We start from the raw sequence: 14,256 nt of genomic DNA, 5'->3' as shown, positions 1-14,256 counted from the left end.
AGTTCCCAAATCAAACAATGGGCCTTGGGCCCCATACAGAGTCCAGCCGCGTCCAAGGAGAAAGTGGGGCGCCAAGAGGACTTCCGGCCCAACTCTTATGAGCCCAAACTTATTTAAAAGGTGGTCCGAGGAGGAATGTCTCCTCAGACATGCCAAATATGGACCAAACATGCACCCTACGAACAATAAGGAATCACTCCAACGAATATTGGTAGCAAGGACGAGCCTCACAAGCCCGGGAGAAGGGAAAAAGTATAGGATGTTAAGGGAGAGATTACAGTTGCTGCATTAAATGCAGGGAAGCTACTTTTCTGGCCGCATTAATGTTGAGAGGACAGGCGAACAGTGTTACCTTGGCCACTACAACTCACAGAAAGGTAGGAGAGATGTCCGATGGGACGGGCACTCAAGTGAAGGTCCAGATGACCAACAAGTGTAAGGCTCTGATGACTTTAAGGAGGCTATATAAGAGAAAGGAATCCCCATGAAGAAGGGATCGGCAAAAAAGGAAAGAAAGAACAAAAGAGAGCGAGAAAGACTATAGCCTTTGATCAGAAACAGAAGTGTACCCGCACGTCTCCTCGGACCGAGTATCCAGTGGACATGAAGGAGATATTCTTACGTTCAATCGTTACATGACCCAAAGTTAACTAACATTCACTTCGTTAAGGCCTAATTCTGTAACCCGCTCTCTACAAATTCATTGTCTAGGGTTCCTTGGGTCAGAATCACCTACCTGCTGGGCCTGGACCCCAAAAATTGACCCTACAGGTTATGTGATAGCAAAAAGAATACAACATGTATCCAAGGGTCTTATATAATACACATAATCAGGTGAACCCTAAGACACTTGTCACTTTGTTTATGCAGCCATTACTACGTACAACTCATCGTAACCATCGTCACTATCATTTCTTGATAGGGACTCTGGAGCATGATAGGGTAGGCCCACTTCAATTGCCTGGACTTGAGAGTTGAAAAAAGACTAGCTCTTCTTTGATCCTTAAAAGGAATTAAAATGCACGCAAGACCGAGGGTAGTCAAACCCTAAACTAGCCACAGGAAAAAAATAGGACATGGTGACATGCGATAAAAGTATCAAATTGCAAAGGCAAATAGCTTATAGAAGCCAACACAAGTTCAAACCCCCTATAAATAAAAGAGAGAGAGAGAGAGAGAGAATAAAGTACAAATTGAAAAAATATATATTAATTCATGACATTGCCAAGTAAATGTGAGAACATTGGAAAGATATAGGGAAGGAACTATATCTATATTGTCCATCCAAATTCCACCTAGAAATACCTACTTTCTTTTTCTTTTTCTTTTTTTATCACAGTAAATACCCTTCCCAGCACTCAAATTGAACCACCACTAGATCAGAATAGCACAAAAATGAGTTCGAAGAGCTACCCTGAACTTGAATGTCCAGAAACCACCCTCAATTATCCTAAAACAATTATCCATCCTAAAACAATTATCCACCCATGACGTAGAAGCAGGCCGGCTGGTCACATCTAACACATTAGCTATTCCAACCCATATGACCCAACCTCAACTTGCTGTCAACAAAATCTCATTAGGAAGCCAGTCTTATATGTGAGAGGTCAAAAGAGCCACTTGATAAACACAAAACCAGAAATCACCCTCACTAACACAAAGAACGACTTAAGGTGCAGCAGCTGATTGATGGGACAAGACTACAGCATCCTCTGGATGCCCTGCTTCGGTACTCTCAACCACTGGTAGCTGTGCAATGAGATTGGCTCCAAGAGATGCATTCCCTCGTGTGCCTGGGGACATAGGAGACATCCCTGATTCAGGCGCAGCCTCAAATGCAGGCATCGTAACATCTTTCTCATTGGAGTTTCTTTCATGTGGCCTCTCATATTTGTCATAGCTGCGGCTGTGGCTACGGCTGCGACTACGGCGAGGGCTGCGGCTGTAGCTACGACTACGGCTGCGGCGAGGGCTGCGGCTGTAGCTACGACCCCTGCTCCAGCTCCTACTCCTACTTCGGCTTCGACTACGGCTGCGGCTGCGGCTGCGGCTGCTGCTTCTGCTATAACCCCATGTTCTAACTTTTTCAGGGCTACGGCTATAACTTCTGCCTCTCTTCCTATCAACGTCTCTTCTGTTGTCAAACCTTCCCCGCCCACGTCCCCGTCCACGCCCATCCATATTGTTGTACCGATCATATGGGCCACGATCATTCCTACCCCAACCAACATTACTACCACTAGGACCACCAAACCCACGTCCCCTGTTGCTACGACCAGGAAAAAAATCACTTCTCCCACCATGCCCACTAACGGCACCATCTCTCATGCCACCTCGTCCACCAAAACCACCAGCCCTCATGCCTCCACGCCCACCAAAGTTGCCATCTCTGCCACCACGCCCACCAAAGCCACCATCCCTCATGCCACCACGCCCACCAGAATCATAACGACCATAACCACCACCACCACCACTACCAGAATCAAAATGGCTAATCCCACCCCGATCCTTGACAAAACCTGGTGCACCACGTAAAGCAATCTCTCGCACCTCTTGGGGCACAAGCTGGTTAGCCCCCTCCAAAACTTTGATCAGATCAGCTGCATATTTCCAGTCCTGCTCAGAGAAAAAGGTGTATGACATTCCAGTTGCACCAGCCCTCCCAGTTCTTCCAATTCGGTGGACATAGTCCTCAACCCCGGTAGGGAAATCATAGTTGATTACCACCCTGTAACACAAACTCAAAAGAATATTAGTACAATACAATGCTACATAGACTAAGTATTAAACTCATTTAGTAGCTGGCACATATAAGTTTATAATCCAGGTCCTAAAAAAGTGAGGACTGCCACTTTCTCACATATAAATTTGAACAGAAATGAAAAGAAAAGAGCTAACCTTATATCTTTGATGTCAAGCCCACGGGCAGCAACATCCGTGGCAACTAATATTGGAGACTTTCCACTCCTGAACTGATTTAAAACATAGTCTCTCTCACCCTGAGACTTGTCTCCATGAATTGCAGCAGCCCCAAAGCTACGTCCAATACTACGTGCAAGCTGATCACACAATCTCTTTGTGGAACAGAAAATAATGATCTTTGAACCTCGTTCTTGGGATCTAAGGATCTGCTCCAAGCGCCTCTGCTTCTCCATTTGTGGAACAACCTCAACATACTGCATATTCACAAGGAAAAAACATCATTTTTTAGGGCATGGATGTGATTAGATCAGAGAAAGGTTTATGATGTAATGGATTTAGCTTCTATGTGTGGTTATAAAACCCAATACATCATGAATAAGATGGCCAGACTACACCCTACCATCAAAACATCTGATGGTAAAGTGTCATAGGTTATAACTAACAGATAGCATATACAAATTTGAAGAGTCACATCATCTGCCACTCCCCTCAAGGAATTCAAGCTTAACTAACAGCAATCAGATCTTTGTACATAGTAAAAGTTATTATATTATTTAGAATCCGGTGAATATTAACAGTTTGAATCTATTTTCATAACTAAAAAACCTACTATCCTCTGTTTAGATGAGAATCCATAAATGTGAACTCTGCAATTGATCAGCATTTAACTATAAAGATTAACTCTGACATATTAAATCTAACACATCAAGGTAAAGAACTATGATTTTCCCTTTGCATTCAAAGGACAATAGCAAAAGGAGTGATGTCCAAAGATACCTGTGTGATAGCCTTGTTCGCAGCAAGCTCATCGACACTGCCAATGTTAACCTGGACAGGATTGACAAGAAGATCACCGGCTATTTTTCTTACTTCTTTGGGCCAAGTTGCTGTGTACATAAGAGTTTGTCTGCGTGGGGGTATCTCATTCACAATCTTACGAATTTGAGGTTCAAAACCCATGTCAAGCATTCGATCAGCCTCATCAAGTACAAGAAGGGAAACTTGTCTAAAGTCAATCTTCTTACTCTCAAGGATGTCGTTTAGCCGACCAGGAGTTGCCACAACAATATCTGCCCCTCGATCTAATTCTTTTAGCTGTAGGCCCTTTGAAGCACCACCATATAAGCACTGAATCAAAGAATTGTGTCAAGTGATGAACCAATAGTCTAAAGCAAACAAAAATAAAACTGACTTTAGTTGCATAATACGGATAAGAGATGAACACATAGAACCCACCGTGCAGGAGATTCCGGATGATCGGCCAAATTTCATGACTTCTTCTTGTATCTGTGTAGCAAGTTCCCGGGTTGGAGCCAAAACCAACACTGTTGGGCCGTTCTGAGGATCATTACGGCAATGCCTAAGAAGCATGAAGGCAGGGATCAAATAGCCCAATGTTTTCCCAGAACCTGTTTTTGCAATTGCCACTATGTCCCTACTTTGCAAGGCAATCGGCCATGTCTGCGCCTGAATTGGTGTGGGAGATGAGAATCCAGCCGAATATATCTGAAACAATGACATAAGTCAGGTAATCAGCTCCAAGAAAATTAAGCATATCTGACACATACAAACTTAAAAATTTAGGGTTCGACTTCAATAGTATATCACGAGAGTGAAATATAATTTAAAATAAGAAAAAGCCCATGGGTATACGGTTGCTTACAGAAGCAACTCGAAGCAACAAAAGAGGGCAATAAAGACATAAGAGGCGGAGCCAATAAGCATGAAATGCCAGTCACATTAGGTGTGATTTGGATGAAGGGCCAACCACCCTTCTAGAAGATGCCCAAGAATGGCTCCAACTGTCCATTTTGCAGCCTCCAAAAATCAGGATAGTTGTTGCATGTGTAAGTGTGCCAATAGCAGTGCAGCGTACGACATATGCTCCTCCTCCGGAGCAGATATCGCACCTGCGACAAGTGAGAATTTATGAGTTTAAAAGTAAGAAAGCATAATAACAAAAGGGGGAATGGAATGGATGCCGTAGTTTGTTTTATATACCCAAAAAACGAAACCCTATATCTCGCAACAGGTAAAGCTTACCTCTCTCAATATCTCTGGAGGGAATCCAGTCTCTTCAAATGTCATGAATGGTGCTGGAACATTGTCCCCCTGTCCATTTTAATACATATATCGAGATCAAATACAATTCATTTTTTTAGAAAAGAAAAAATAAGAAAAAGTTTGAAAGAAATATAAGCAACACTGCATCTAAACCACATCATTTGAAATTCTGATTTGTATTAGTATTTGGTATGATCACCCTTCAAAATTCTTATACAAATGCACATCAATGGGCATCAGACACCAGTCAATCACTCTCAGAAAGCATTTCTCTTCTCAGGAAATATTTATTTGGTTTACAAATGAAACCTTTGAATGGGTATTCTCATGTTCACATACACACTGACAATAAGCAAAGCAAGCTAAAATACAGACCGTTGCTGAAACTTCGTGCTGTTGCCGGTAAACTTCAACAGGTGAGAGACCAGTAACATCTGTAGATCCCACAAAAGGAGACCTCATCAAAGCATTACTTGAGAATGGAGGACCACCTGCTGCATGGCCGTGCATATGCATGGCATGTCCTGTGACAGCATTCACTGCATTGGCATGACCAGGCTTGGGACTTTGAAATGGGGCACCACTGATCCTCATCTCCTACAATAAAATAACAGACATCATCAGTGGTCCCAAACATTTTGATCAAAAGAAACTGGTATGTATTCCAGAAATATATAAATCAAATCAATCAATCCATATATATATATATATTAAATGTGGTCAATCACTCAGTAGAAAGGAAGTAGAAAAAGAAGGAAAGGACAAAAGAATATGAAATCATGTTATAACTGAAATACTGCCCAAGTAGAAGTTCCTTTTTGTACATAATATTCCAGTCTTTGCTTCTATAGTGGGCTCGTTTCCTTGGCTAACTGGTAGTCAAATAATATTCCTCCTTAGTTTAGCTTGGTTGTTGGAACAGGTATATATCGAATACAGTTGAAGACATATTATAAAGACAAATCATGTTCGTCTAGTGCTCTTTAAATTTTATGACTTCAAGTGCTTTGTAACCTAAATCATATTTCCAAATCCTAAATATCTAAAATTTAAACAGAAGATTTTTGCTTCACCATTCCATGAATTATATTCCAACCACCATAAGTTAAGTCCAATTAATGTAAGTTAATGGAGAGCAAACGAATTTCAAGATCGATACAACATTAGCCAAACAAATACCTGAGGGTTTCTAGCCATAGGTATTACTGCAAGCTTGGGATCTTGGGGACCAGCTGGCCCTTCCTTGTTAGCATTAAAGTAGTATTCATTTCCAGTTCTACCATGTAAGTTATCCTCATGCCCCATCTTTGATCCAACAGGGGGCACATTAGACTGCTGACTATGCATCATTGCTGGGCCCAACTGATTTTGAAATCTAGGACCATGTTGCTGGTGAACCAAATCAGGCCTAGTTTGCTGCAATTGACCCATAGAGGGTTGCTGCATGTTCCCCAAAGAGCCACCATATTGTTGGGCTTGACCTGAATGAACACCCATCTGAGGCATCTGAACTGAATTGCTCCCAGCAGGCAGGTTATGAATAGATGAGGTCCCAGGTTGCTGGAACTGGGATGGAGAAAATCCAATTTGGTTTCTGTTTTGAAAATCAACTTCCTCCCTATTTGGGAATGCTGCCTTATACTCCTGTTGATTTGCAAATTGCTGCCCTTGTGCATCATGCTGGGCCTGCTGCTGTGAACTTTGCTGCCCTTGTGGAATCATGCTTTGCTGATATGCCATATATTGCAGCTGAGGATGTGTAAATTGATGTGCTTGCGGTTGTGCCATTTGTGAACCTTGATGCTGTGGTGTTTGTTGCCCCAGCTGCTGGGGCATTTGCTGAATGGCTTGTTGTGGCATTTGCTGCCCAGGCTGTTGCAGCACTTGCTGAGTTGACTGCTGAGGCATGTGCTGGATTGGCTGCTGCTGCGGGATATGCTGAGCTGGATACTGCATCATTTGCTGCATGAAGTGATGTGGTTGTGACACTGGGGGTTGCCCCTGCTGTTGCAAGTGTTGTCCCATTTGAGAACCGTGTTGCTGTGCCCCTTGCACCATTTGAGATCCCTGCGGGTGAGAAACCTGTGCCACCATTGAACTCTGCTGTTGTGCCATTAATTGACTGTGCTGTTGAGGTAACTGGCTCATGTGTTGCCCCTGCTGTTGTGGGGCTTGTGTTATCTGCTGCCCGTGCTGAGCTATCACACCATTTGCTGGCATTGACTGGGCCATTGGTATTGCAGCCAACTTAGGCGTAGAAGCAACAGTAGGCTGGCCAACCGGCATAGGTGGTGCCAAAGAGGCTGGCTTTTCATATTGGGTGACGTTCGTTTCAGGATTCCAGTAGTATAACACACCCGTGCTTCCATCAATCAAACCCTTCCAAGGTTTCGGAAGGGTGGGATCATCAGGCGCATACCGTGGACCAAGAGAAGCAGCAGCGGGCTCCGCAGTAGCCATTTCAAATATTTATCTACAACCAAATAAAATCCTTGCATCAAACATCAACATTGAAAACTCTAAAATAATTACAAGAACATCAAATTACAATAAAAGAAGATAAGAGGATCAATAAACTCTACAACTCAACATCAACCCAAACCCATTTGCGCAAAACCCAGGTGAACCTAAGAATAACAAAGTTGCTCGAGATATATATATATTTTTCCTTAATTTCTAAGAATACAAATTTGAGCTGAAAATTTTTATACACAATAAATATTCTACAATTTTCTAAAGATAATCTAAATTCAGCTCAGCCAATCCAATTAACTATTAAGATCCTCATAAGCCAAAACAACATCACAACAATAAACCCTAAAAAACCGTACAAGTCCACACCAAGTAATTGAACCAAATCAGAATAAAAGAAACAAACAGTTAAAAAAAAGCTACTTTCATATAATAATTAAACCCTAGAAAACACGAAGCACAAAAAAGAAGAAGATAAAATCGATAGCTCATCGCATAAACGCCAAAACCATTTCATTGCACAAAACCCAACCAACAAAAAAAAAAAAAAGCCAACAAAAAATTAAAGAGACTAATTGAAATTGCATACCTAGTAGCAAAAAAGAATGAAAAAACAAGTACAAAAGCGTTCGATTCTCTTCTTACAGGTAACTACGAAGCCGAATGTGGAACCCTAAAATCGAAAACGTTATAGTACTAGTCCTGTGTGTGAGTCGGACTAGAATTTGAGAATGGGAAAAAAGGCACAAAATTTTGTGCGAAAGCTTGGAGGCATTTGGATTCGATGATTGTTGTTAGGGTTGGATTAAGGAGGAGCAAAGCAAAGCTAGTATCGCCTGGAACGACAGTCTAGGCTTTCGCCATGAACTGTCCAATACTTCCATTATATATGGGAGGGGTGTTTATTTATTTATTTAAAGATAAAAATGTAAATTACACATTTTACTTTTAACTTTACTTTCAAACTTCTAAATTTTAAATTTATTTAATTTAGTTTTTTTTGGTCTAATTTCATTAAAAAAATTCATTAAGTATAAAATTAACTACTGAAAAAATATTTTCACTTAAAAAATCTATACAATATTTATATTAATTTTATAAATTTTTTTCCCTTGTGTGAAAAATATTTTTTTAATGGCACTTTGTTAACGAAGTTGGATGAAACGCATAAATCAAATAAATTTGAAACATTGAAAACTCAATTGAATAAAAATAAAGTTCGAGAACTGAAATGAATCTTAGCCAAATCACAGTTTGCATTTTAATTATCATTGTTTTTATATATTTTCTTTTTCTTTTTCTCCAAAATACATTTTTTGTCCACAAATTTATTTATTGAGCATTTTTTTTCTTTGAAGTTTCAAGTGCACACTCTAATTTAATTTAAATGCATATATGTGTAAAGTTCCTTCCTCGGAACTTGAGTATTGTAATAATGAAAAGTGGTGTGGTGTTCATAGGTCCCTCTTAGGGTTGCCTATGTTTTTTTGGATTGCTTCTTCAGGCAATATTTTATCAGTAGAGAATCTCCACAAGTGAGGTATGATTGTTTTAAATTGGTGTTTAATGTGTAAAAAGAGTGGAGAGTCGGTGGATTGTCTGTTTGGACTCCAATGAGTTATGCCACATAGAGTTATTAATATATTTGTTGCTTAGATCAAAATATAATTTTTTTAGGGTTGTGTCACATTGTATTATGTAGTGTCTTTGACAGTAACAAAATGTTGAAGTTTTGAAGGATATGAACTATTTATCCTTAAAGTTAAATAATTTTTTATTGCATAATTTGTTGGATTAAAGTGTTGCTTTTCATTTTGTTCCTTGTTTTTATTTTCTAAATATATTTGAGTATTGTAATTTGAGAGATTGAAAGCCTGTTTTGGATGTGATGCAAGCTTCAACTTGTTTGAATTTTTAGCTTATTTTTTATACTATTCATAAGTTCTATTGTACTTTTTGGTATTATTCATGACGCTATTATACTATTCAACTAGTTTTTAGTTTTTTTTTTTTCCTATAATATTTTCAGTAAAAAATTTTCAGTTTCAACTTATTTAGTTATTCTCAAACGACTCTTATTGTACTCTATCAGGTACACCTTTAGTGTACTTGAATTTTTTTATTTAAATTTAATTTTTTTTCCCTCCCCTTGAGTGTGTGTGTGTGTGTTTTTTTTTTTTTTTGGGGGGGGGGGGGGGAGTTCTAAAAATTTTTCCAACTTTTTCTAAAAAAAAAAAAAAAAAGATTAATAAATATAAGTGGTTCGTGTATATGGGAAAAAAGGCAACTATATTTGGGCTCAAATGAAGCACATGGAAGATAGGGAATCCCAGAATTGACTGATTGGGCTTGGGCAAAAGCCCTAGTAAGAGTAAAATAGATAGGGATACAGCGTACAGGTCAGTAATCCGTTACACTCACTCGCTTTTTAATTTTTTAAAATTCAACGCTATTACGTACTCTCTCTCTCCAGTCTCCACCTGCTCTCCCGTCCCGTCTCCCCTGCAAATTCCAAACCGACTGGAACTTTCTCAAAAACTCTTTTTACATATAAAAGGAAACACGGAGTCAAAAAGTCTCTGAAAAAAACACACACATCCTCAAAATATCAGTATAGGTCATTGCAGACAAAGTAGAAAACCCAAACAGTGGCATAAAGTAGGATGGCCATGGAAGCCGAGGCTACAACTGCTCCTGCCTTGGCCCTTGCTGACACCGATATCAATTGGGACAGGTTTCTCTTTCTTTCTTTTTTTCCTCCCCTAAAATCCAAATTATGAAATTACAATTTTTTTTCCTTCCCATTTTGCCACTGTTCGGTCCAGTATGAAATTACACGTTGAATTGTCATTTTGGTCCATAATATATATATATTTTTAATCATTTTAATCCTTAAACTTTAATGTTCATGTAAAGATCATTCCGTTCATTGTGGCCCAACTTGACAAAAATGATTTTTAAAAAAATAAGGAAGAAAACATGACAATTCATCTAAATTTAGAACGTGTAATTTGTATTAGAGGGTTTATATACACACACACACACAAGAACCTTTCTGTGAACGAGTCATTTCCTTTTGTTCTAAAAGGTTTCGTTTGATTTTAGCTGGTTGTTGCATTATTTCATCTTCATTTGCATATTTGCACGGACCAAATAGATGTTTTTTTCTTTTTAATAATTCGTGGTGGGGAGTGGGGGGTGGTATTTTTGAACTCTGATGTCTCCATTGGAAACATTAGGAAGTGTCGGTTGAGCTACAAGGCTCTTGGCATACATGTGTTGTTCTGTTAGATATTAAGAAGCAAAATTTTTATGCTGATTGGTACTTTCCGTGAACCACGCTGAATGGTCTTATTTTTGCCTCTAATCAAGAGTAGTTGCTTATGCCTGTCACATTGAATTGTGACTTAATAAGAAACCTCAACGGTATCACAATCGACTGAGGACTAGACCTCATGAAGTGAAGTCCGCTAGTTTGAGTCTCCCATTACTCCTCCCATTGGAGCCAAAATTCACTTATTGATCTTCTTTTTTTTTGGAATAAGTGGTAATTTATCAGGAGGCACCTTGATCGTGAAGTTTTGTGATGCGTGCAGCTTTGTGAAATTATTAATTTTATGGAGTAATTTTTAGGTCTATATATGGTTTGCCAATTTTAGTTAGTGAAACAATTCAAGAATGCAGTTGGGAAGGATGAATGCTTGATTTTGTGCTTTGTAACTAAATACTTTTCTCTTCACTTTGAATTCTATGATTGTTGCAATTTGCCATTGTACAACAAGTCTGTGACCCCCGAGGAAAAATCGAAAAAAAACTCAGCCACCAACAACTATTTCTTTTGCAGTTCAGTTAGAGTTTCTTTTTTATACTGATTTTACATTGCATATCTTTTATATGTGGGAAGTCATTTGATGTGCTCAAATTTGGCCTAGAAATAATTCTTCTTTATAATCTTATTGGCCGCACTTTAGGTTGGACAAGACAAAGTTTCATATCATTGGAGCTATCCTCTTTACTGCTCAGTCAGCCTTGTTACATCCTACAGCAGTTGTAAAGACTAGAATGCAGGTAGCTGGTTCTGGTCTTTCTCGCATGCGCGGAATTTCAGTATTTAAACATATATTGAAGACTGATGGTATCCCTGGCCTCTATAGAGGTTTTGGCACTTCTGCTGTTGGATCATTGCCTGGTAGAGTCCTGGCTTTGACATCACTTGAAATATCAAAAGATATGATGTTAAAATATACTGAAGGTTTAGATATGGCTGAATCATCGCGTGTCGGGATTGCAAATGGAGTGGCAGGAATGATGTCAAGTTTGGTTTCTTGTGCCTACTATGTGCCTTTGGATGTGGTAGGTGAACTTATTCTTTCCATTAGATACACTCCTTTTGTGTCATTTTCCTAATCTAGAAATATGGGAAAGATATTTGGAAGGGGAAAAATGGCTAGGCATGCCCATAATGTATATTTTCTTCTTACTTGATGGCTGTTAATATTCTAATGTCACAGCTCATAAACTTTCTGAGTTGTTTTGATCCCATTGCGCATGCATACAAGTGAGTGAGCTAAATCAACCATTTGCTAATTTTTTGTGCCAATATGTTATGTGTTATACTATTTTATGCACTGTTGCTTAGATCCAAAGGTCCAAAACTTGTGGAAATTTTTCTTCTTCTTTTATTATTGGCCTCAAATGCATTAAAACTTATCCAGTTTAGATTGGATTATAAAAACAGTGTGTCTCTTGTGAGCTTGGTAGTTAGAGGCCAGTTTTTGGAATGAAACAATTTGGGTAAATGTCTTGTTTTATGCATAGTTTTTATGTTTATACCATTTACCTATAAAAATAAAGCATTTTGGTTTTTTGAGAGTTAAGCACCAAAGGAACCCATGACAATGACTTATTATTGTAAGTAATGCATTCTCAGATCTGCCAGAGACAAATGGTACAAGGGCTTCCTGGGACTACAGTCTGCAATGGACCATATGATGTGGTGTGTAAAGTGATTAAGGCTGAAGGGTTCCGTGGTATGTATAGAGGCTTTGGATTGACAGCCCTGATGCAGTCCCCAGCATCTGCACTTTGGTGGGCTGCCTATGGAGCTGCCCAACACATCATTTGGAGGTTCATCGTAATGTTCCAGTGATCTATTATATTCCTTCACAGTTAAAATGTAGACTAACGTGTTCTTCTCTTTAACATTTCTTATCACTTCAGGAGCTTGGGTTATAGAGATGATATGGACAAAAAACCATCTCATATAGAGATGGTGACGGTTCAGGCAACAGCAGGAATGGTTGCTGGTGCTTGTTCATCTGTTATCACTACTCCCATTGACACTGTAAAGACACGATTGCAGGTAAAGTAATGTGTGTGATCCTCTGTTTCCATTGCCAGCTCCAAAGGATAAAGAACTTACCCTTTTATGTACCATGTTTGGTGCAACCTGTTGGATATTTCATACATGGAATAACTCTAACATAAACTATTTCGAATTTGGCTCACTTACATTGAAGGTCATGGATAATTTTGGTGCTGGAAGACCATCAGTACTCAAGACGATGAGGACGCTCCTTAAGGAAGATGGATGGCAGGGCTTCTATAGAGGGTTTGGACCTCGATTCTTAAATATGTCACTCTATGGAACAACAATGATTGTTACCTATGAACTTATAAGTATGTTGGCCTCCTAGTTGTCTCATTTTGAAAATGGTTATATCTGAAGTATATGCAGCTTTTAGCTTTGTTAGGACATCTGGTGCACATGTTTTGAATTGAATCAGCTATCTACACAATATGTCCCTCAATTCTAGCATTTTCCCCTCATGTTGTTTTGGAATTTTGGTATTGCCTAGAACAGAAATTGGTGTCCAATTTTAAAAAACAAAGAATGTTGTAGATATTCTTATTACTTGAAAAAAAAAAAAAAAAGGCTCGATGTTGTGTTCATTTTTTTTCCTTGAATAGAAATTAAAAAAAAATAATAATAATAATCTGTGATTGTTATTTTGCGTGTGTGCATTGTATCTTATCTTGATTCTGGTTGGTTGTTGTACTAGCTATGACTAGAAATTCCATTTGATTACCAACTAATCTGTGTTCTCTTTCTCACTTGTTTTATCAGAGAGGTTATCTGTGAGGCAATAATGAGATATTGAGCTTGAGGAGCAAAGTTAGCTTGTGCAAAACTGAAGTTATTTGAACTGCAAGGAAATTGATTCTGACAAGTTTAAATTCCAGAGACTGAGAATGTGGAGACAGCCCTAAAGTTTTGCGTGACACAACGTAGGAATAGTTGGAATCCAGCCATTCTTAGAGAGAGGGTTTTTAATTCACTTCCTTCTCTATAGTTTTGATTAGAAGGTGGTATGTTTTCCCGAAATTTGTCAGTGTTTTACGCCATTGAATTTCCATTGCTTATTCTTCCCTGTCATGATGTCGTTGGGCTGCAATTCATAGACACTGCATAACAACGACATCCAGTGATCCAGGTATTTGACAGGATTTTGGAATACCGGTTGTACCGTGAAACATTAATATTTCTTGTAATTCTAAATAATATATGAAATATTAATATTTCTTGATAATTCCAAGTAATTATATGAATATAACCTTTCATTCACAAAAACATATCCAAAATGGGAAGTTATTTCTAATTTATTGGGCCATTTGGAGCCTCAAATGGAAAAAGAGACTATAAAGTATAAATTCAAAATCTAAGAAAAAATGAAGTGAAAAAACAACAATTTTTTTTTCTTAAATCTTTCATGTTTAGTACCTTGCTTTCTGGAGCGA

At 38.7% G+C, this 14,256-nt stretch overlaps 2 protein-coding genes across 3 annotated transcripts; one reads left to right on the top strand and one right to left on the bottom strand.

Moving 5' to 3' along the window:
- Positions 1 to 1,182: 1,182 nt before the first annotated feature.
- On the bottom strand, positions 1,183 to 8,331 carry LOC126688829 (DEAD-box ATP-dependent RNA helicase 46). Its single transcript, XM_050383693.1, has 8 exons — positions 8,048 to 8,331; positions 6,166 to 7,459; positions 5,362 to 5,583; positions 4,966 to 5,034; positions 4,159 to 4,428; positions 3,700 to 4,050; positions 2,899 to 3,176; positions 1,183 to 2,728 (listed from the first exon to the last, which is right to left on the bottom strand). The coding sequence occupies exons 2-8, from the start codon at positions 7,444 to 7,446 to the stop codon at positions 1,669 to 1,671; spliced, it is 3,531 nt and encodes a 1,176-aa protein (XP_050239650.1). The 5' UTR covers positions 7,447 to 7,459; positions 8,048 to 8,331; the 3' UTR covers positions 1,183 to 1,668.
- A 1,534-nt stretch (positions 8,332 to 9,865) lies between these two features.
- On the top strand, positions 9,866 to 14,048 carry LOC126688827 (uncharacterized). Of its 2 annotated transcripts, none has more exons than XM_050383692.1 (6): positions 9,866 to 10,192; positions 11,430 to 11,811; positions 12,389 to 12,585; positions 12,679 to 12,820; positions 12,978 to 13,069; positions 13,586 to 14,048. In XM_050383692.1, the coding sequence occupies exons 1-6, from the start codon at positions 10,122 to 10,124 to the stop codon at positions 13,617 to 13,619; spliced, it is 918 nt and encodes a 305-aa protein (XP_050239649.1). In that variant the 5' UTR covers positions 9,866 to 10,121; the 3' UTR covers positions 13,620 to 14,048. The 2 variants fall into 2 exon arrangements, with proteins under 2 accessions (XP_050239649.1, XP_050239648.1); XM_050383691.1 differs by having other exon boundaries at positions 9,868 to 10,192; positions 12,978 to 13,137.
- Positions 14,049 to 14,256: the final 208 nt, after the last annotated feature.

Source organism: Quercus robur, chromosome 6 (assembly GCF_932294415.1).
Source record: "Quercus robur chromosome 6, dhQueRobu3.1, whole genome shotgun sequence".
Lineage (NCBI taxonomy): Eukaryota > Viridiplantae > Streptophyta > Magnoliopsida > Fagales > Fagaceae > Quercus > Quercus robur.
This window is presented reverse-complemented; position numbering and strand designations above follow the sequence as displayed.